This window comes from Melanotaenia boesemani, chromosome 19 (genome assembly GCF_017639745.1).
Source record: "Melanotaenia boesemani isolate fMelBoe1 chromosome 19, fMelBoe1.pri, whole genome shotgun sequence".
Lineage (NCBI taxonomy): Eukaryota > Metazoa > Chordata > Actinopteri > Atheriniformes > Melanotaeniidae > Melanotaenia > Melanotaenia boesemani.
The window spans coordinates 469,219-491,625 of record NC_055700.1 but is presented as its reverse complement, the minus strand read 5'-3'; the positions used below and the strand labels follow the sequence as shown (position 1 = coordinate 491,625).

General features: G+C 45.8%; 2 protein-coding genes across 2 annotated transcripts; both read left to right on the top strand.

Annotated features, from left to right (window-relative positions):
• Positions 1-1,051: 1,051 nt before the first annotated feature.
• fktn (fukutin) lies at positions 1,052-14,395 on the top strand. Its single transcript, XM_041970052.1, has 10 exons — positions 1,052-1,308; positions 5,217-5,276; positions 5,519-5,719; positions 5,802-5,948; positions 6,724-6,854; positions 10,713-10,845; positions 10,950-11,079; positions 12,704-12,837; positions 12,952-13,076; positions 14,084-14,395. The coding sequence occupies exons 1-10, from the start codon at positions 1,207-1,209 to the stop codon at positions 14,295-14,297; spliced, it is 1,377 nt and encodes a 458-aa protein (XP_041825986.1). The 5' UTR covers positions 1,052-1,206; the 3' UTR covers positions 14,298-14,395.
• A 67-nt stretch (positions 14,396-14,462) lies between these two features.
• Positions 14,463-15,887, top strand: ufc1 (ubiquitin-fold modifier conjugating enzyme 1). The gene is made up of 2 exons (XM_041970084.1): positions 14,463-14,549; positions 14,592-15,887. The coding sequence occupies exon 2, from the start codon at positions 15,296-15,298 to the stop codon at positions 15,806-15,808; it is 513 nt and encodes a 170-aa protein (XP_041826018.1). The 5' UTR covers positions 14,463-14,549; positions 14,592-15,295; the 3' UTR covers positions 15,809-15,887.
• Positions 15,888-22,407: the final 6,520 nt, after the last annotated feature.

Genomic DNA, 22,407 nt, shown 5'->3' with positions numbered 1-22,407 from the left:
TCCGGATGACCATCTGGATCCAGGAAGATAGGACAATTTTCAGTATGTGCATATAAGTTCACAGTAAAGGAGCAAAAAATCCAGGTTTGAAAAAATAGGGGATCTATGGATTTTTCATCACTGTGAGAGAACGAATGAAGATATAAACATGCAACAAACACCAAAATATAGCCAAGACACTGTGGATTCATTATCAGTGTCTGTAGGAATCTGTACATATGAAACGAATGTAGGACTAGAACATGGGGTGGAAATAATATGGGTGGAAATGAGCTTCTTTGCGGAGGTCTGCACTTTACGAGGGTTTTTCTAGTTTTATACTGTATCGTTCTTACTTTTTACACAACTCTATCACACACACACAGCCTATGTGAGTGAGGAGGAAGAGGATGGTGAGGAGACAGTCTGCTAGGATCCAGAGGCGACAGTAGATCTCTACCCATCACACATTTATGGAATCAAGTTTCCCAATGACTTTACCCACGACTCAACGCGCTGTCGTTCATCTAAAATGTTTAAAACGTTTTCTGGTCTCATTTCAAAAGAAATGTACTAAGTAGCCTAAAGCAGTGAAAATACTGGTTTGTCTTTCATCCAGTTGCTGTGGTTTGTCAGGCCACAAAGAGACAGAAATAGTAACTGAAACGGTACCATTTGATGAGATCTTTATGTTTGAACTCTGAACGTCTTCTACCTGTAAATACTTGTGAATTTAATTAGTTTTAACTCCCTAGCGGTGCTAGTACTTTGTGTAAGTTAACGCAGTAATGTTATAAGGAAATACCACTTTCGGGTCGCGCCCCTGCCTCAAATGAAAAATCAGAAATGGAATCTGAGCGCTCGTTGTGCGTTTTTTACAGAATGGGAAAACGGATGGCGGTCCGTTATCTGAAATTTAGTTTTTTAATTAGGAAACAAAAAATGAAAGAAAGAGTGGTTTTTCACTTTTTTCATTTTTTGTTTTAAATGAAAATGTACACTAACCCCATCTCTCCCTGTTTAATTTGAACAGGAAATTGAAACCTTGAAGGGGCTTTTATTTCGAAAGACCGGAAATACGCAGGACTCAGCTGGTCTTTAAAGATGGCGGCGGTTGTCGTCTTCGCCGAGTGCTTGGTGGTCTTCGCGCCTCTTTCAGGGTTTCTGGCACGCTCCTGACTCGGTCCACACTGCTCGGTTCTGACGTCATGCGCAGCGCGTTACCGGATGCTGCGCGTGAACCACACGGTTGTTTTATCGCTGCTCATCGTCAGCAGCTGCGTCTTCCTCCTGTTCCAGCTCCACTATTACCGGAAGTACGTCAGCAAGGTGAGTCGCCGCTTTGGATCGATCAGTTTGAGTCGTTATTGATCACCGATCCGCTGTGTAAACAGCGATGACGTCATGTAGAGCCCGCAGGCAAAACAAGATGGCGTCAGGCTGCTCCTTCCAGACGTCAGGGTGGTGTTGACAGTCAGGTTACTGTAGTTCAGGTGTAGTTTGACTGAACTTTATTGACCTGAGGTAACTCATGACATCACTGCTTACATGCTGATCTGAACATGACGTCCGCAGCGGAAAGGAAAACACAAAATAAAAGACCAGCGGAGACGAGACGATTACGAAAGGAGTCGTAGCTCGTTTATGTTTCAAAGTCAGCTTTATTGTCAGTTCTGTGGCGAACAGAGCGTCGGTCTCCGGATGGAACTGCAGCCTCAGACCGACAGAAATGTCCTTTAAATGTGAGAAGTTCACCACCTCCAGCACATCAACAGGGGCGGATTTCAGAAATTTGTGGCCCAAGGCAAAGGCAGGCATGGGGCCTCTAAAATGAGAAAACAACACTTTTACCTTCCATCCCTCTCTTCCTCTCCCTTTTCGTTCTTTCTCTCGTAGCTTTTGTATTTTCTGCCTTTTGTCCCTAAACTGTCGGGGGGGGGGGGGGGGGGGGGGGGGTTATGGTTGAACCAGAGTCATGTGGGGTCCCGGTCCATGTTGATGAGGTTTTGGTCCTGACGGACCGCAGCCTCTAGCCAGAGGGGAGCATCTGGAGGAGGCTGTGACCAGGGTGGGGGGGTCAGCCACCATCTTTCCTGCAGGCCTCAGGGACCTGGCGGTGAACAGGTCCTGAAGGGAAGGCAGGTTGCAGCCAATCAGCTTCTCTGCAGAGCGAATGATACGCTGCAGTCTGCGTACCAGATGGTGATGGAGGAGGAGATGGGGGTGTAGAAGTGCACCACCTTGTCTTCGGCAGGCTGAATTTGTCCAGCTGCTGCAGGAAGTTCATCCTCTGCTGGGCTTCCTGGCTGATGATGAAGCCCAGCAGGAGGAAGGACTCCACAGTGCTGACTGGGGAGTCACACAGGGTGATGGAGGCGGGTGGAGCTGCGTTCTTCCTGAAGGCCACAACCAACTCCGCTGTCTTCAGAGCTTTGAGCTCCAGGTCGTTCTGTTCACAGTTAATATATGAACGTAGTTGCCGGCGGAGGCCGTATTTGTCCTGCAGGGCCTCAAACTGTGGACGGTGTTTCTTTACTGAGTGAAAAAAGGTTGAAAGACCTGCACCGACCATGATTTAAGACCAGACTGGTATTTGTTGGTAGACCTGATGGTCCTCCTTCACCCGTCAGCTTCACATGTGATCCGGTTGAGTCTGAGTCTACAAATGGTCCCAGTGCAGCACTGACTTCACGTGTCATGAAGACCCTTGAAAGACTCATACTGGATCAGCGCTGTGTGTCGGACACGGTGGTCAGCAACACTGGAGCACCACAAGGGACCGTCCTCTCCCCCTTTCTGGTCCCCCTCCACACATCTGGCTGCAGCTCCTGCAGAGACCTGCTGCCTTCAGAAGGTTCTGATGACTCTGCTGTAGCTGGATGATTCAGGGAGGAGATGAGGTGGAAGGTCCAGCTGATGTGGACTCCTTTGTCACATGGTGATAGCAGAACCATCTGCAGCTTAATGTGACAAAGACTCAGTTACTGATGGTGGATTTTAGGAGATCCAGAACACCAGCGACACCTGCTTCAGTCCAGGTATGAATGTGGAAGTGGTGAAGGGTTACAGGTACCTTGGAGTGCATGTTGACTGGACTGGTTAAACTGGACTGGGTTAAGAACACCGCTGCACTTTACAAGAAGGGCCAGAGCGTCTCTCGTTGTTGAGGCGACTAAGGTGGTTTAACATCTGCCAAACGCTGCTCAGCATGTTTTATGAGTGTGTGGTGGCCAGTGCTATCCTCTATGCTGCTGTTACACATTTACACTCTACTACTTTTACTTTTTACTATCGTACTGATGATACTGTACATAGTACTCCCTGCAGGACTGATCCTGGATCTGTTTATAGAGATTTCCTAACTAATCTGTCATTTTTATCTTCATCCTTTCTTTATCTGGTTTGGAGCGACTGTGTACAGTTTCCTCCGGGATTAATAAAGCTTTCTGGTTCTGGTTCTGATGATTCTGAACCTGCTGGACTCCACATGCTTGGTGAGGGTACAGGTGAATGTTATGGTGTTACTGGGTTGATAAATAAAAAGTCTGTTGATCAATTCCAATTTCAGGGTTTTTATTTAGAAGCAAAGAGATTAATGAGCACAGATATCCGGAGACTCCTTTTATTCATTCATTCTCTGAACCGTTTAGTCCATGACGGGTCGCAGGGAAGCTGGAGCCTATCCCAGCGTTAACAGGTGAGAGGCAGGTACACCTGGACAGGTCACCAGTCCATCGCAGGGCCGAGACATAGGGACAAACAACCACACACTCCTAGGTTAACCTAACATCATGTCTTTGGACGGTGGGAGGAAGCTGGAGAACCCAGAGAGAACCCACGCATACACGGGAGAACATACAAATTCCACACAGAAAGGCCACGCCCCCCCCAGGTTTAAACCTCCCCCCAGCCGAGATTCGAACCGGCGACCTTTTTACTGTGAGGTGCTAACCACCACACCACCGTGCAGCCCAGCACAAAGCAATAGTGAATCTATTCCCTAATTTCTTATACTCTATGTACCACCACAGCTGGAGTGTACGCAGCTGTCCCAAGGTGGCTTCTCACGGGTGTGTGTGTCAGCATGACTGGTATTTGTTTTGTCTGCTACTCAACCCTTCTAAAGATAAGCACACACTCCTGCAGCCTTCATCTTTTAACAGAAATCTACTGAATGCTGGCTCTTAACCATTAAGTCATTATTATACTGAAACAAATCTAAAATATAATATATAATTAATATAATATAAATATATATAATACTGAAACAATGTCACAGGACCTCGATCTGGAAGATGTGCATCTGCGGCGCACTCCTTTCAGATGTATCAAAGCGTGCGTACACACGTCCTCCACCTGTTTCCGTTTATAAACCAAAACCAACTCTAAAGCGGTGCAGGTGAGGGAACACCTTGCCCCGCCCACATGGTGGCTAAAAATGGTCAAGTGGACGCCTGTAATACATATTCATCACATCATGTCCATGACGGCTCAGGAGGGAAAAAGAGGGAAAAAGAGGAATTTTTCAGGGTGTGAGACAGAGATCCTGATGGACCATGTTGGAAAAGGTAAAAATGTGTAACTGGTGGACACGGCGTGGACGTTACTGGTGTCAGAAAGACAGAATAGTGGCAGCAGGTGGAGACGCTGTCATCACAGAGTCAGAAGGAAGAAACGCCAGAGGAATCGGAACGTATGGCTGGATATCTCAGTCGGTAGAACATCCGTCTGCCATGCAGGAGACTGATGTACAGATACATCTGGGGTTGGTAGCGGTTTATTTAGTGTTAAATAATATTTCTTTCTAGTTGCTGGTGTTCCAGCTGGGTGGGCGGGGCTGCAGCTGTGGTTGGAGAGGGTGGGACTCCACCCAGCAGACCTGCAGTCTGTCCCACTCTGCTGGATCTCGGAATAAATGACCAAAGCTACTTTCCGTCTTCTTTTACTGACTGGTAAAAGTTAGCAGCAGACTCTCCACCTCATCATCTGCTCAGTTTTATTCTGGACTGCTGGTCTCTGCGTTTTTCTAGATTTTGTGTGTATGTCTGGGTCAGAGTAGCCATGGAGGTAGGAACATTTTCCCACCAAGTTTGGTTTTTATAAATCCCAAAGGTTGACTATATTTGGCGTACACCGTTTTTTTTTCCTACGCTGGCTTTAGAAATGAGGCCCCTGGTCTTCTCTAGGGACCAGGTCTACTCTCTAGTCTTCTGATCATGTTTCTGCTTCCTCCACAGCAACCAGGTCTTCACTTTCTGAACCAGGCAGGTCACCTGACCGCCAGCCAGGACCAATGGGTGAGTGGCTCCAGGAGCTTTCAAACTTTATTATTGACTGAGACAGGACACAGAGCATGGAGCAGAAACTTCATTAATGCACAGACAAAAACAGAACATGGAACTGGGGGACAGCGGTCCTCCAGTACCTCCAGATCCCCCAGGAGTAGAGTTTGACATTCCTGCATTAATGTCACCCTTTTAATGCCTTGTCGGTCCTCCTCTGCTTACTATGGTAACCGTTCTGTCTGGTGTGTCTGCAGCAACTGGTGAAGAAGTTTCTAGCTTTGGCTCAGCATTTCAAGCTGCCACTGTTCCTGGTGGACACAGCGGCGCTGGCCCTGCTGTCCCGGGATTCTTTACTACAGCGTGATCACATGGTCCATGAGCCGCACTGTAGCTTCCTGTGCACCGGCCGGCCAATCACATCGTTCGCTGTCCATGCCAATCTGTGGAAGTATGACGTGAGTGTTTATGAAGTGACCACAGAAACAGTAGGAGAAATAATGTTTTTCACAAAGTGATGTACTGTTTTCTTTTCCGCAGCCTGCTTTCCTACTGGCTGCTCAACAGAAAGGCTTTGAGCTGCTGGAGCTGCGAGGAGAAGACCCACGATTGGCCAGCCTGGACACCCTATCCGGGCAGGAGATCCCATTGCACTTCCTGTTCCGTCTCCACAGTTACATCATCCATGTGGGTGGAGCCACCAACACTCAGTGACACCTGACCATCCTTTGACCTTACTTAGCAACCACCAAGCAACACTAATCAACCACACAACAATGCCTAGCAACATTTAGCCTTGGCTAGTGACCATTTAGCTTTGCCTAGCAACCAGTCAACTATGCTTGCAACAGTTAGCTTTGCCTAGTGACCATTGAGCTTTGCCTAGCGACAACTGAACTTTGTCTAGCAACCATTGAGCTTTGTCTAGCGACCATTGAGCTTTGCTTAGCGACCATTGAGCTTTGCCTTGCAACCAATAAGCTTTGCCTAGCGACCATTTTTCTTTGCCTAGCGACCATTGAACTTTGCTTAGCGACCATTTAACTTTGCCTAGCAACCACTGAGCTTTGCCTAGCAACCATTGAGCTTTGCTTAGCAACTACTGAGCTTTGCCTAGCAACCATTTTGCTTTGCCTAGCGACCACTGAGCTTTGCTTAGCAACCATTGAGCTTTGCCTAGCGACCATTAAGCTTTGCCTAGCGACCACTGAGCTTTGCCTAGCGACCATTGAGCTTTGCCTAGCAACCATTTAACTTTGCCTAGAAATAATTTGCATTTGCCCTAAAAACCATTTGGTGTTTGTTGTTTACTGATCTCTGGTTGATGGATTCTGTTGTCTCACTGATGTCATGTGACTTGCCATAACCCAGACTGAGCGGTAGTTCAGCACCGTGGTTGTCAATGTCAGTGTCAGCTTAATAAAAGCCTGTGGTAACACTTCACTACCTGAATTGTGTCCAGGTGGTGTTTCTGTATGAACGTAGCGGCAACTACCTGTGGCACGGAGAATTACGACTTAAAGCCCACATGGACCGAAGCTTTGCCCCCTTCAAGCAGCTGGACTACGGCCGCTACGCCGGAGCATATGACAGGTCAGCCCAATGTGATGCAGCATTCTCTGTGTGAGGGGCTCGAACGGAGGAGACCTCAAAACCACTAAACACAAGACTGAGTTTTCTTTTAGTATGTATTACATACAACTTATCTCTGCATACATGGGTTCCTGCCTGGTGCGGTAGACCTGGGTTCCTGCCTGGTGCAGTAGACATGGGTTCCTGCCTGGTGCGGTAGACAGGGGGCCTGCCTGGTGCGGTAGACCTCCAGGTTTCTCCAGTCTGAATGACAATCCGATGTCCCTGCTGTAGATCCTGGTGGTGTGGATCAGTGAGTCCATGTCTCGTTCATTCTTAGCATACAGCTGGAAGTCGTCCATGTAGGGGAGGTAACTGATGGTGGTCCCATTCCTGAGCTGGTAGCCAGAATTGTTTATTAATTGGTTCAGGCCTATGTAGACCAGGAGCGGGGACAGAGCATCTCCTTGGTATATACCACATTGGATGGAGACTTGCAGTTGGCTTGAAGTTGGCCTCCAGGGCGGTCTACCATAGCCTCATTGAGTTTGCATGAAGACCCTTTGGCTACGTTCAGGATGCATCCGGTGTTTTGCTCCTCTGCGACTCGTTTCTTATTTTTTCATGACAGTCTGAACGACATAGATCAGATTTTTTTTAAATGCGACCCAGGACACCTGGATATGTGGTCCTAAATCCGATCCGTATCTGATCTTTATCCATGAGATTTCAGTCTGAACGGCCAGGTCGCATTAATCCGACCTACAAGTCATACACAAGGTTGTTTATAAACTCTTTCCTGTAAAGGGTCACATGACTCTCCACCACTCCTGGCTGCGACTCCGTACCCACGTTTCTCTGTAGAGACGTTGCTGCCACGTTGCCATGGCCACAAATCTGGATCTCCTCTTTTGTAATCTCCCAAAAACGAGGCCATTGAAAATATGCTGGTTATAACTTTAAAACATACGCTCTGCTGTTACCGCAAACACAAAGATGTCACGCAGGCTCGCCATCACGTCGTTGTGTCTTCTACGCATGTGGGACACAGGAGATCACATACAAGTCACATTTAATTAGAAATGTGAACAGACTGTCAAAAAAATCCAAATTGAGCCTTATGCCCTGCAGTGTGAACATAGCCCTAGAGTGTTGATCTTGTTCAGCTTCAGGCTTTCCAGGATCAGGTATGTGGCGTAGAGTCAGAGGCTTTCTGGTAATCAGTCCAGGCAGTAACGGTCCTGTCAACCAGCAGCTGGTGTTTGGCTCCTCTGGTACCTTTACCAAAGCTTTCTGTGTGTCTGCCATGTAATAATCCATGTGCTGCTTATCTTAGCGGCTATGATGCCCGACAGGCGCTTCCATGTGGTGGAGAGACAGGTTACCGATCGCTGGATGGGACTGTTCCCTTCTGGGGATCTTTCAGTATCAGGATTGTTCATCCCTTGGTCAGCCATTCAGGGGGGGTCCGGCCCTCAGCAGCTGGTAATTTGTGTCACCCGGAGCTCATAGAGTGAAGTTAGCATCTTTAACCAGTAGGTGTGGATTAGGGCTGCAAGATAAATCATTAAAAAAATCATGATTTTCATTCACACATACACGTGATATCATTTCTACACCCAGCGTTTCTAAAGCATTTATATCAAGAGCTGCATCGCAAACCCTCCTAATCCCGGATTTTTTCAAGCGTCCCTAAACGCAGCACCGTCACTGCCTCCTCCCTCAACCAACAGTAAAGCATCTTTGAAAGACGCGATCCAGTGGAGGAAGCCGCCTGCAGTCGTGTTTGGAAAGGGTGAGCGAGTCAAAGCGGAGGAAAGTCTACGGTAAGGAGGTTTAGAATGGATGGCGAGGAAAGCCCAGTGGTAGGGGCGAGTCACCACCCACCTGAGCTGAACTCGAACCCATAAAAGGTTTGCATTCGCAGCGCTGTGGAAATATCTTGGATTCAAGCCAGATGATGACGAGCAGCGTGAGCTGCACAGTAAAGTGTGTTTAGGCCTGGTTGCAGCACCACAAGGCAACACCACAGATCTCTACAATCACCTTAAACGTCACAAGGCAGCACGATGAAGTCGTACCGAGCAGGAAACTAGAACAACCCTACCATCGCAGTGGTAGATATCAGCAAAGAATCTCCGAGCTGTGCTCCACTGTTCTTCTAACCACTGTGCTAATTCACCATGTGATGCCTCCTTCTCACTTTTCCAGTCATGTTCAGTCTCTAGCCTTGGTGGGTTAGCGTGGTGTTACCTGCCACTGGAGGACACATTAGCTGGTTGGTGGAGAACAGCCCGTTTATTTTCCTGGCCTCGAGTTCTCTTGTGTTTCTCCCCAGTCGTGAACACACTGAGCTACAAGCTGTTTCAATGTTAGTGTAAGTGTTAGCACAGGACAGCTGGAACCGGGTCCTGAGCTATGCAGTAAGTCTTGCTGGTCTCTGAAAACCTGCTTTCTCCGGAGTCTGCTGCCATGTCGTATAGCAAAGCCAGATCAGCTGTTGTACACGTAACAGGTGTGTCCACAGTCCACTCGTACTGTTCCTGACCGAGTCCACACTGGGGAGTCTCTGTGTAACGATAACCTTGTTGCTGGTTGCTCTTTAATATCAGTCTGGTAGTTGGCAGTCTGCACAAATAAACAGAAATGAGCTGTGACATGCAGCTTGCTTCAGGTTGGTCATCAGCGTCCTGCTAGCAAACACATAAGAAAACGCGGTAGCTGGACAGTACATGGACGGCTACCAGCTCATACCAGCACCACCACAAACTGCTTTAAATACTCCTTTAACTTGGAGCAGAAAAATGAACCGTACCTTCTCTCAGACAGCAAAGCGCAGACTGAGAACGGCGCAGTGCTGGCATCATCAAACTGCGACTTCTTAAAGGGACAGTACCCTTATTAAAACTGGAGTATAGACAAACTACTGAACATATTCTGAACCAAAGGAAAGGGAAGATTTTCTAGTTTAATCAGGATTTGGTGGTGTTTCAAACATAGAATTAAAGACATATCACCTTTGTTACATACGTCTTTACGCTCTGGGGAGTTTTATATCCAACCATCAATGCTCTGAACAGCTGAACACACTGGCTGTAGCCTGACGAGTATGTTTCCATGGTGACCATGTTATTTCTAATGATTATGAATGTGTGGAACCTGCTGCAGCAGACTGTCGCCTTATTCAGCCTGAACAGAAGTTTTGTTCCACAATGACAGAACATGTTTTACTGGTTGAGCTTCTGGTTAACAAACATCAGCTTTTCTGTTCATCCTGATTCATCTTTATTTTTCAGGAATATTCATATCAAACATGCCTCTTTATTCATGTCTGCAAACAGCTTTAATATCTAACGTGGTGTGAAAGGGAATATCTGAACCGTTGATGTTGCAGTTTCCCGTTTCTCCAGATTTTCTGCGTACGGCAGGGTCAGAGTAGCCATGGAGGGAGGGATGTTCTCCCACCATGTTTGGTTTTATAGATCCCAGAAGCTGACTAGAACTGGCTTATGCCGGGTTTTGTACCTACACCAGCTTAGAAACAAGGAGCCAGAGAACCATGTTAAATCTCTGGTGCCACCTACAGGACAACCACGAGGACAACGCCAGCAGCCGTGGTGTATGTTGTGCCATCTTACAGCGCCTCCATTACTGGGTGTCCTAATAACCTCGTATCTGCTAACATGGACCGCAGCATGGCTACCTGGACTAATGTTAGACAGTGTTACACAGTGGTCCACAGTTGTCTGATCTTATCTCCAAGTTGTTCTGCGTTGATGTAAACTCTGGTTCACCTGATGCTTCTTGCTTGCTCTGATGCTCTGACGCATGTCCCAGCAGTAAACTTCCTGTTTCTGTTGTGCACGATGCCCTCTGCAGGCAGGAGCTGATCCTCACCGTCTTGGATGGCCTCAATGTCCGAGTCCCCCGCAATATTTCCCGTTTCCTCTTCCAACAGCAACACGCCCGTTTTCTGGAATGCCGTTACCGTGACGCCCGCAACTTCCTGCAGGTTTTTATTAACTCACAGAATATGAAGTTACAAATAAAAAGAAATCAATGGTATGAAATCTCTCTCTGTCTTGCTCTCTCTCTCCTCACTGTGTGTGAATGCAGCTCTACCCTGATGACTCATCTTCAGCCGCTGTAGATTTCCGAAGGAAAGTGAAAACATTGCTGCATTTAGCTGCTCGAACACTCGCTCAGCTCCACATCCCGTTCTGGCTCAGCAGCGGAACCTGTCTGGGTAACAAATCAACAATGTGCTAACAACATACCAACAACATGCTAACAACATACCAACAATGTACTAATAACATACCAACAACATGCTAACAACATACCAACAACATGCTAAAACCATACCAACAACATGCTAATAACATGCTAACAACATACCAGCAACATGCTAATAACATACCAACAATGTACTAACAACATACCAACAACATGCTAACAACATACCAACAACATACCAACAACATGCTAACAACATACCAACAAAATACCAACAACATGCTAAAACCATACCAACAATGTACTAACAACATACCAACAACATGCTAACAACATACCAACAATGTACTAACAACATACCAACAACATGCTAACAACATACCAACAATGTACTAACAACATACCAACAACATGCTAACAACATACCAACAACATGCTAACAACATACCAACAACATGACAACAATGTACTAACAACATACCAACAACATGCTAAAACCATACCAGCAACATGCTAACAACATGCTAACAACATACTAACAACATACTAACAACATGCCAACAACATGCTAAAACCATACCACCAACATACTAATAACATGCTAACAACATGCTAACAACATACCAACAACATGCTAATAACATACCAACAATGTACTAACAACATACCAACAACATGCTAACAACATACCAACAACATGCTAACAACATGCCAACAACATGCTAAAACCATACCAACAACATGCTAATAACATGCTGACAACATACCAATAATGTACTAAAAACATACCAACAACATACCAACAACATGCTAACAACATGCTAAAACCATACCAACAACATGCTAATAACATGCTAACAACATACCAACAATGTACTAAAAACATACCAACAACATGCTAACAACATACCAACAAAATGCTAACAACATACCAACAACATGCTAATAACATGCTGACAACATACCAACAATGTACTAACAACATACCAACAACATGCTAACAACATACCAACAACATACCAACAACATGCTAACAACATACCAACAACATGCTAAAACCATACCAACAACATGCTAATAACATGCTAACAACATACCAACAACACGCTAACAACATAGAATAGAATAGAAATACATTATTAATCCCTTTGGAGAGTCCTCAGGGAAATTTGCTAACATGCTAACATACCAACAACACACTAACAATTTTCCAACAACATACTAACAAGTCGTTAGTCCTCGTCTTCAATCCTTGAACCACAGATGAGAACTCTGGTCGAAGGCTAAACTACCTCATGTTCCTTTGAGGTACTTGGTGGTATAGATGGAGCAGAGTTTAAATAGCGGCTGCAGACCAGGAAGTCTCTCTGCATCTGGTTCTGGCAGCCATGGTCATCCTGGTCTATGAAGAATAGAGGCCATGTCACCTATTAGGTTGATGGACCAGTGGACAGTCTGGCAGGCTGTAGACCACCTGTAGGGATTTGCATACTGGGAGACCTGTTGTTTTCTAACAGGCTAACACCTGGAGAACAAGCTGCCTCATGGTTACCATGGTAACACTACTTACTGGTGCTTCTTGTCCTCTCTCACTCTGTGTTTCTGTCTGTGTGGGTGTCTCTCGCCCTCTGCAGGATGGTTCCGGCAGTGCAGCGTCATCTCGTACAGTCGAGACGTCGACATTGGGATCTTCATCACAGACTTCAGGTCTGACATCATCCCAGCGTTCAGAGATGCCGGCCTGTCCCTCAAACACAAGTTTGGAAAGGTTGGACTTTTTCTTTCTTTTTTTTCCGTGTTAACCTTTCTTTGAATCGAGCTGTGTTTGGTACGGTCGCTGCGTCGTCCTGCATCAGACTCGTGTTTTTATTTTGACGAGCAGGTGGAGGACAGTCTGGAGCTGTCCTTTGTGAGGGACGACGTCAAACTGGACATTTTCTTCTTCTATGAGGATGGAGACGTGGTGTGGAACGGAGGAACGCAGGCGAAGAGCGGCAGGAAGTTCAAGTAAGAATCGTTCACACTGCCTGATACGATCCACTTCACCCAACTCTGTCCAGGTGTCGACTGCACCTGTCCAGGGGGTGTTCCACGAAGCTGGATGAAGGGAAAGCCGGGTTTAAGTCTGGCTCATTTAAGCCAGAGTTCCGTTCCATCAGCGTGGCTTATGTGAACGCCGCTGAGTAACCATGGTAACCAGAACTCGCCTGCTTGGGCAGGCTAACGTTAGCTTAGCTTAGCTGTGTCTCAAAGCTCTGATACAGACTCTAAAGAAAGTTCCACCTGGTAGAGCTGCTCCACCTCATTCTGGTATAAAATAAAATAAAAACACTTGTTATCGTATCACCACCGTCACTGTCTGGAAACGGCAATAAATCTGTCAGCGCCATGCAACTAAAGAAACGCAACATGAACTTAAATTAAAAAGAACTTGGTTTTCATTAAAACTAGTTAACACCTTATTAGCCCTCCCCAGGTTCAGGAACCCGACCTCCACTGCCTCTGGTTGGCTACCAGTAAAACTGGGATCAGCTGAGCCCCGTCCATACAGGCCGAGGGTGTTTAAAGAAAGAAAAAGCTGTTTGCTGCTTCCCTTTATTAACCAGGCTGCATCACCTTTTCTGGTGAGGACACTTTAAAAGTCCTCATACATCTCCATCAGCATTCTTGGTTCAGCTGCTGAGAAAATGAAGCTCTGGGTTTGCTCTCTTTTCCTGCTGCTCCTCTTTTCCACCGTCCACTTGTCAGGGCTTCCTGCGTTCCTCAGGACCTCCACATAGCCAGGCTACGTAAGCCTCGCTTGGATTAGCTCAGCTAGATGCAGCTGGATGTGTTAGTGGAACGAGTTGAGTCTTAATTCAGAGCTGGTGTTAGTTTGAGCGAAGCTTTCCTCATACAGCCTGGCTTCCTGTAGCTACGCTGGTGGAACACCTTCCAGGTGTTCACTGCACCTGTCCTGGTGTTTACGGCTCCTGTCCAGTACATGTTGTAAATAAAGTTGTTCTTGTGTCCAGGTACGTCTTCCCTCGCTTCTCGCTCTGCTGGGCGGAGCTTCTGGAGCTGAAAGTTCGTGTTCCATGCCAGACGCTGGATTACATTATGGCGAACTATGGCACCGCCTGGACCGTCCCCGTCAGGACCTGGGACTGGAAATCGTCTCCTAGCAATGTACAGGAAAACGGGGTATGGCCTCTGGCAGAGTGGGCGGGGCTTATCCAGGTGTTCTGAGGATCAGTAAGACGAGGAGGAAAAGACGATGTTATTTAGATTTTTTACTGTTTTAACCTGTAACACATCTGTGGTTGGAATAAAGTTTGAACACCTCCGCCATGTTCCCTGCTGACAGGAAGTCATGAAACATGACCAACAGCTGCTGCAGGGTCAACATCACTTCCTGTTTCTACTCAGGAAGTTCTGCCTGTGTTCACCTGGTTCTCTACACGCTGACCTCAGACCGACCCAGGACGGTTTTTCAGGGAAGTCCCTCAGGATTGAGGCTCACCTGGAAAAGTCTGAAACCAGGTCCATCTCCCAGTTAATCCTCCAGTGGTCCCACTAGCCAGTTCAGTCTTATCCAACCCAGACTGGGTCCAGACTGAGTGAGTCTGACTACGACTCACTGGGTCCAGAAGCGGTACCAGGACTTGGGACTGGGACCAGAAGCTTCTGGTCCAGCGTCTGTAGCAGACTGTGATGGTTTGACTGGTTGATTCTCTCTCAGCCGCTGGATGTGAGCAGGCATGAAGAAGGTGCTGGTGACCAGGTTCTCACGCTGTCTGCAGGCCAACCAATCAGAGACGGAGTTGGGAGTGTGTGAGGATTTGGTTCTTCTTCAATATTTGTTGGAACTTGAAAACGTTTGAATTCTGCAAAATTTAGCTTTTTTTTTTATTTTAGAAACTGTGAAAATGTGTGATGTGATTTAAATTTTATTCCATGACGCGAGTCCAGAATTCACCTGGAGGATGTTCAGAAACCTGTTTCTACCCGTCCGACGCTCCACCCCGGATCATCACTGATCAGAAATCAATATTTCATGGATCAGAAGAGTGGGTGCTTTTGTTTTGAAAAGCCCCTGCCGGAAGTTACGGTGATGTAGCGAACAGTTTCCGGTAGGTGCCAAACCGGAAGTCCACGTCCGTCTGCAGACAGAACGGTGGACGGACCGGTCAGGACTCGAGTGGAACTGTTCTAAACTCCGACCTATTCCACCTGAGTTACACAAAATGGCGGACGAGGCCACGCGCAAAGTCGTTTCGCAGATTCCGCTCCTGAAGACGCACGCGGGGCCCCGGGAACGCGCGCTGTGGCCGCAGCGGCTGAAGGAGGAGTACCAGGCGCTGATCCGGTTTGTGGAGCAGAACAAGGCGGACGATAACGACTGGTTCCGCCTGGAGTCCAACGCGGACGGCACGCGCTGGACTGGCACGTGCTGGTTCATCCACGAGCTGCTGCGCTACGAGTTCCGGTTGGACTTCGACATCCCGGTGACGTACCCGGACACCGCGCCTGAGGTGGCGGTTCCGGAGCTGGACGGGAAGACGGCCAAGATGTACCGCGGCGGGAAGATCTGCCTCACCGAACACTTCGCTCCGCTTTGGGCGCGAAACTCGCCGCGCTTCGGTCTTGCGCACCTCATGGCGCTCGGACTCGGTCCGTGGCTCGCGGTGGAGATCCCGGACTTGATCAGCAAGGGGCTCGTGGTCCACAAGGAACAGCGGCGCGAGGCGGCCGAGTGACGTATCCATCCATCAGGAGAGTTGATCACTGTCACGAGACTGATAATAAATGTGGTGATGACGTCATAAGATGCTTTTTTTTTTTTTTTTTTTTGATTCAGTATCAATAAACGTGTGGTCCCGAATCCGGGTTTAAGACCAGATCTGAGGTGTGTGTAACGGACTGGGGTCTGAGACGGGTCTTTTTTTTTTTTTTAGTGTAATAAAGGAACAATCAATGAATAAATGTATATAATGAAAGAAAAATGAGGTAAATGAACCCTAAATGAAGTGAATATATGAGGCAATAAGGCATAATAAGTTTCTTCTACACCACGTTGAAGGACTGGTCCGCTCCACGCCGGTCTGGCCTGGAGAGGGACCGGTCCAGGTCTGACCCTGCCCTCCACCTGTCCCTGCTATCCTGGACACACCTGCAGAGGAATGGGAGGGGTGAAAGTCTGTGGTTGTGGCCCAGAATAACAAACCAAATAATAGTTTGTAATAATAATTGGGTAGGTCACATGACCCTTGTAGGCGTGGCCTCCTGCAGCGGAGCAGCCAGAGACCGAGCGAGGGCTGGCTGCTGGCCGGCGACGAGCTCTGCAGCAGATGTGTGTGCTCGGTGGATTCTCCACCTTACAGCCGAGCCGACGGGAAGCAGGTCAGGCTTCTGGTTTCTGGATGACGAGTCCAGAGCTACAAGTGTCCCTCTGGTCAGGTTCCAGTTGTCCGTGATGCACATATCAGCACCAACGTATGCCAGAGCAGCGGGCCGGCTAGGACCCTCTGACGTCCTGCAACCAGGACCTGCTAGCTCCTTCGGATCGGTGTGCCCCTTTTCAACTTTGAGCATCTGCCCCTCCAAAGCGTGCATGGCCCTGATTATATCCTGAATATAAGCTGAATATATCCTCATTAAATCCTGAATATAAGATGAATATATCCTCATTATATCCTGAATATAAGCTGAATGTATCCTCATTATATCCTGAATATATCCTCATTATATCCTGAATATAAGCTGAAAAAATCCTCATTATATCCTGAATATAAGCTGAATATATCCTCATTATATCCTGAATATAAGCTGAATATATCCTCATTATATCCTGAATATAAGCTGAATATATCCTCATTATATCCTGAATATATGCTGAAAAAATCCTCATTATATCCTGAATATAAGCTGAATATATCCTCATTATATCCTGAATATATGCTGAATATATCCTCATTATATCCTGAATATAAGCTGAATATATCCTCATTATATCCTGAATATAAGCTGAAAAAATCCTCATTATATCCTGAATATAAGCTGAATATATCCTCATTATATCCTGAATATATGCTGAAAAAATCCTCATTATATCCTGAATATAAGCTGAATATATCCTCATTATATCCTGAATATATGCTGAATATATCCTCATTATATCCTGAATATAAGATGAATATATCCTCATTATATCCTGAATATAAGCTGAATATATCCTCATTATATCCTGAATATAAGCTGAATGTATCCTCATTATATCCAGAATATATCCTCATTATATCCTGAATATAAGCTGAAAAAATCCTCATATCCTGAATATAAGCTGAATATATCCTCATTATATCCTGAATATAAGCTGAATATATCCTCATTATATCCTGAATATAAGCTGAAAAAATCCTCATTATATCCTGAATATAAGCTGAATATATCCTCATTATATCCTGAATATATGCTGAATATATCCTCATTATATCCTGAATATAAGATGAATATATCCTCATTATATCCTGAATATAAGCTGAATATATCCTCATTATATCCTGAATATAAGCTGAATGTATCCTCATTATATCCTGAATATATCCTCATTATATCCTGAATATAAGCTGAATATATCCTCATTATATCCTGAATATCAGCTGAATATATCCTCATTATATCCTGAATATAAGCTGAATATATCCTCATTATATCCTGAATATAAGCTGAAAAAATCCTCATTATGTCCTGAATATAAGCTGAATATATCCTCATTATATCCTGAATATATGCTGAAAAAATCCTCATTATATCCTCAATATAAGCTGAATATATCCTCATTATATCCTGAATATAAGCTGAATATATCCTCATTAAATCCTCAATATAAGCTGAAAAAAATCCTCATTATAGCCTGAATATAAGCTGGAAAAGTCCTCATTATATCCTGAATATAAGCTGAATATATCCTCATTATATCCTGAATATCAGCTGAATATATCCTCATTATATCCTGAATATATCCTCATTATATCCTGAATATAAGATGAATATATCCTCATTATATCCTGAATATATGCTGAATATATCCTCATTATATCCTGAATATAAGCTGAATATATCCTCATTGTATCCTGAATATAAGCTGAATGTATCCTCATTATATCCTGAATATAAGCTGAAAAAATCCTCATTATATCCTGAATATATGCTGAAAAAATCCTCATTATATCCTGAATATAAGCTGAATATATTCTCATTATATCCTGAATATAAGCTGAATGTATCCTCATTATATCCTGAATATAAGCTGAAAAAATCCTCATTATATCCTGAATATATGCTGAAAAAATTCTCATTATATCCTGAATATAAGCTGAATGTATCCTCATTACATCCTGAATATAAGCTGAAAAAATCTGTCCAGAATATATTCTGAACAGAAGCAGAACACAGCTGCTCATCGTGAAATGAGAATAATATCAAAAAGTTGATTTATTTCAATATTTCCATTTAAAAACTGAAACTTATATAATTTGGACCTTCATTCCTCACAGACTGACATATTTGAAATGTTCTGTTGGCTACACAATCACGAGGATGACTGCTGACCTGACGGTTGGCCAAAAGACGACCATTGACACCTTTAACAAGGAGGGAAGACACAAAGGTCGATGCTGAAGAGGCTGGATGTTCACAGAGCTCTGTGTTCATGAACATTAATAGAGGAGAAGGGAAGGAAAAGATGTGTAGAAAAGGTGTATAAGCAGTAGGGATAACCACACCCTGGAGAGGATTGTGGAACGAAACCCATTCAAATGTGGGGGAGATTCACAAAGAGTGGACTGCAGCTGGAGTCAGAGCTTCAGGAACCACCAGCACAGACGTATCAAGACGTGGCTTCAGCTGTCGCTTTCCTGGTGTCAAGCCACTCTGGAACAAGAGTGGTGCTAATGCTGAAGCTAGCAGCTGCTTCACCCAGGAGTGGAGCTACCATCAAAGACAGAACCGTCAAGCCTCTTCACAGGCGAACCAGCCCGAAAGTCACCACCCTGAAGTCTGGGAAAGTTGTGGCAGTTTTTGTATTCTAGGTCCAGGTCCACATGGGACAGGTTCTGGGACCGGATCCGGACCGCGCTCCGCTTGTTAGTGACCTCAGCTGTAGGGCCTGATGTAACCGACCCAGGTTGCCATTTCCAAACTGTTTGTTTACAGATGCTTCTTTACACATTTGTGAGGGTGTGGTGTGACAGCCCCCTCACTAAGGTGAATGTGTTCCATATATTGTGACATTGTTTTTTTTGCTTAAGTTGTAGTTGTGATTTATTTTGTGAAAAGTCACTAACATCTCTCTCTCTGAGGTCTTGCTGGGCGTGACTTCATGGAGTGCACACATGGGGGCAGCCTAAGGACCCAAGCTGCTGGAAATTGTCCAATAATCACCTGATTGGGCTGAACCAGGGAGTCAGAGTAGAGAGGGATGGGAGTGAATGGGGGTTTTGATTAGTTTGTTTTCTGTGAATGTTACTTTAGCTTTTCTGTTATGTATTACGTTTAGTTAGTCACAATGTATGTAGTTTGTAAATAAGTTCAGGAAAATTATGTTGTAACTAGTAGTTTATTTGTATTTAGAAGTATGAGGGACACCATCTTTTTGTAGAATGGTTTAACCGATAATTATTTAGGTGGGGGAGCAGAGATGTGAGACGGGTTTTGTTCTTTTTTGGTTGTAACTCTGACACTGCTGGATCGAACTGTGATGATGCATGCTGTAAACCACCCTGCTATTGGTGAGCTATTTTGCAATGTAAAGAGAATCATTAACTTCTAAGTAAAAGAAAACTCAGAGCTCTAAGAAGTGACTGTGGAGATTCTTTCCATGCATGTGAGATGCTTTACCCTTCGAGATGCTGATTTTTGTCCTGTTTTGAGGGTTCCATAATATCTACACCCCTACATTTGGTGTCAGAAGTGGGATGCATCGCAGCCATTGAGAAGAGAACAAGCATTAAGAGCTGGCAACATGGGACCAAAGGCACACTCTAAAGGACAAAAGCTGGACGTTGCTGATGACCAGGAGGAAGGGGCAGCTGGAGGAGTGCCCCTGACAATACACCAGAGGGAGGAGAATCCAGTACCAACAGACATTGACTCCATTACAGGTTTATTGCAGCAATGTCTTCAGTTTCAACGTGACCTGAATGAGAGATGGGACAAGGAAGCATTAAAGCAGGATAAACGGTGGCGCCAGATGCAGATTCAGATGAACAATTTGCGAGATGAACTGGAGGAGCAGCGAGAGAGTCAGCCCCAGCAGAATTCTCCACAACAGCTGCAGCATACAGATGAGAATGATGAAGACGACCAGTTGGTATCCCAGTCCAGGGTGCCGAGGGTGCAACCTGGCAGGAGCTGGGGTAAAGCTGTAGTCCCAAAGCTGGAGGAGAATGATGACATTGAGCAGTACTTGACCATGTTCGAGCGCCTGGCAGTGGCATATCAGTGGCCGGAGGCTGAGTGGACTGTGAGGCTGGTTCCACATCTGTCGGGGAAAGCACGAGCTGCTTATGTGGGCATGGCAGCGGATGACACATCTGATTATAAGAGGGTCAAAGAAGCCATACTTGCCAAGTATGAAATCAATGAGGAGGTGTATCGCCAGCGGTTTAGGGAGCCTGATATCCGTCCCAGTGAAAGCCCAAGGGAATTCTACAACCGGCTGAATGAGCTCTACAATAAATGGATCCAACCAGCAAGGAAGACCAAAGGAGCAGGTTGGAGATATCATTATTATGGAGCAATTTTATCTATCCTTGAAGCCAGAGCTCCGAATTTGGGTCAAGGAAAGGGACCCCGAATCAGCACTGGAGGCTGCACTTCTGGTGGAGACCTTCTTGGCAGCACGACGAGGGTCCAAGAACTACCGGTTTGAGTCTTCCAAGTCCTTCACTGCACGAGGTAAGCCATCTGGGGGCGGGGGTGGTCCTAGGGAGCTAGAACAAGCTAAAGCCCTTGACAATCCTAGTGTTCAAATGAAGACAAGGTTAACAGCTAAACCAGTCTGTTTCTACTGTGGTCAGGAAGGACATATTAAACCAGAGTGCCCTGTTAGAAAGGCAAAAACAGCTTATGTCTGTACTCTCCCAAGGCCATGTGAAAACAAATTCACTAGTGTTGGGAAAGAGCAAGTGACTACTGTTAAAGGTCCCATATTATACACTTTATTCCCAATGTGAGACCATTCATTAATATCTAAATGAAATATTTCCGCCATGGTATGGACAAATCGACCCTCAGTTTGAGTGCAGCGGCTTCTCTTCACCTCCCTCTTTTTAGCAGCTTCAGAAATGTGCCGTTTATGGTGGGCGGAACCCTGGTGGAGCAGCTCAGCTGTTGGCTCCGCCCATCGCATCGCCCGTCATGAGGTGATTGACAGGTTAATATATTTTCAAGCTATCAGACTAATAAGGCCGAAACGATAAAATAACTGCCAGCTCTTACCTCTCCAGCTGTGTCACGGACAGTTGGTATTGAACCTGGCTTCAGCTTCAAACGGTTGGCGAAGCCTGCTTTCCATGCCCCCATGTTGTGGAAACAGTCCTCTTTGAAATGCTGGCCACAGACATGCAAAACCTTTGGAAGTTTTCCGGGTACATTTCCTCCAAAAATAAAATTAATCCACTCAGTCCTCGTGGGTTCAGTGGATGGAAGTAAAAAAACGTTTTCGTGTTCATTTATGCAGCCACAAACAGAACAGTGCTTCTGTCGCTTAGCCATGTCCGCTAACGAGGGTTGCCGAAGAGGGAAAAACACTGGGCGCTAGGTGATTTTTAGAGGGCGGGCTTTGAGAGCCGGTAGACGGGTCCATCGCTCTGTGGGGAGTGGTTATTGTCCCTTATGACGTCATAACGTACACGCTTTCAAACAAGCTCATTTCAGCGCTTACTTCCCTAGAGGTGGAGCAGGGGGGAGAGAGAGCGCCTGAAAGAGTTTCACACTTACGGGTCTCCTACACATGCGGGGGGACCAGTATGACTGTTCCAAAACCATTAAAAAGTGAATTTTGCATAATATGGGACCTTTAAGGTAAATGGTAAAAGAGCTCAAGCTCTACTGGACACGGGCAGTGTGCAAACCCTCATACATCCATCACTGGTTCAGAAAGAGTGGCCCCTAGGGAAACCAGTGTTGGACATTTCTTGTGTGCATGGTGACTGCAAAGCTTATCCAGTGACTGAGGTGTACCTGGAAGTAAATGGGCAGACCTATCTTGTTTCAGTTGGGGTTGTAGATAGTTTGGTTCACCAGGTAATCATAGGCCAGGATGTCCCCATCCTTCAAGATCTGATTCAAAGAT

Coding starts and splice junctions, on each gene's coding strand:
- fktn (XM_041970052.1), top strand. CDS start 1,207: ATGCTGCGCGTGAACCACACGGTTGTTTTATCGCTGCTCATCGTCAGC. Junction 5,949..6,723: donor TCCACAGTTACATCATCCAT/GTGGGTGGAGCC, acceptor AATTGTGTCCAG/GTGGTGTTTCTGTATGAACG. Junction 11,080..12,703: donor CAGCAGCGGAACCTGTCTGG/GTAACAAATCAA, acceptor CGCCCTCTGCAG/GATGGTTCCGGCAGTGCAGC.
- ufc1 (XM_041970084.1), top strand. CDS start 15,296: ATGGCGGACGAGGCCACGCGCAAAGTCGTTTCGCAGATTCCGCTCCTG.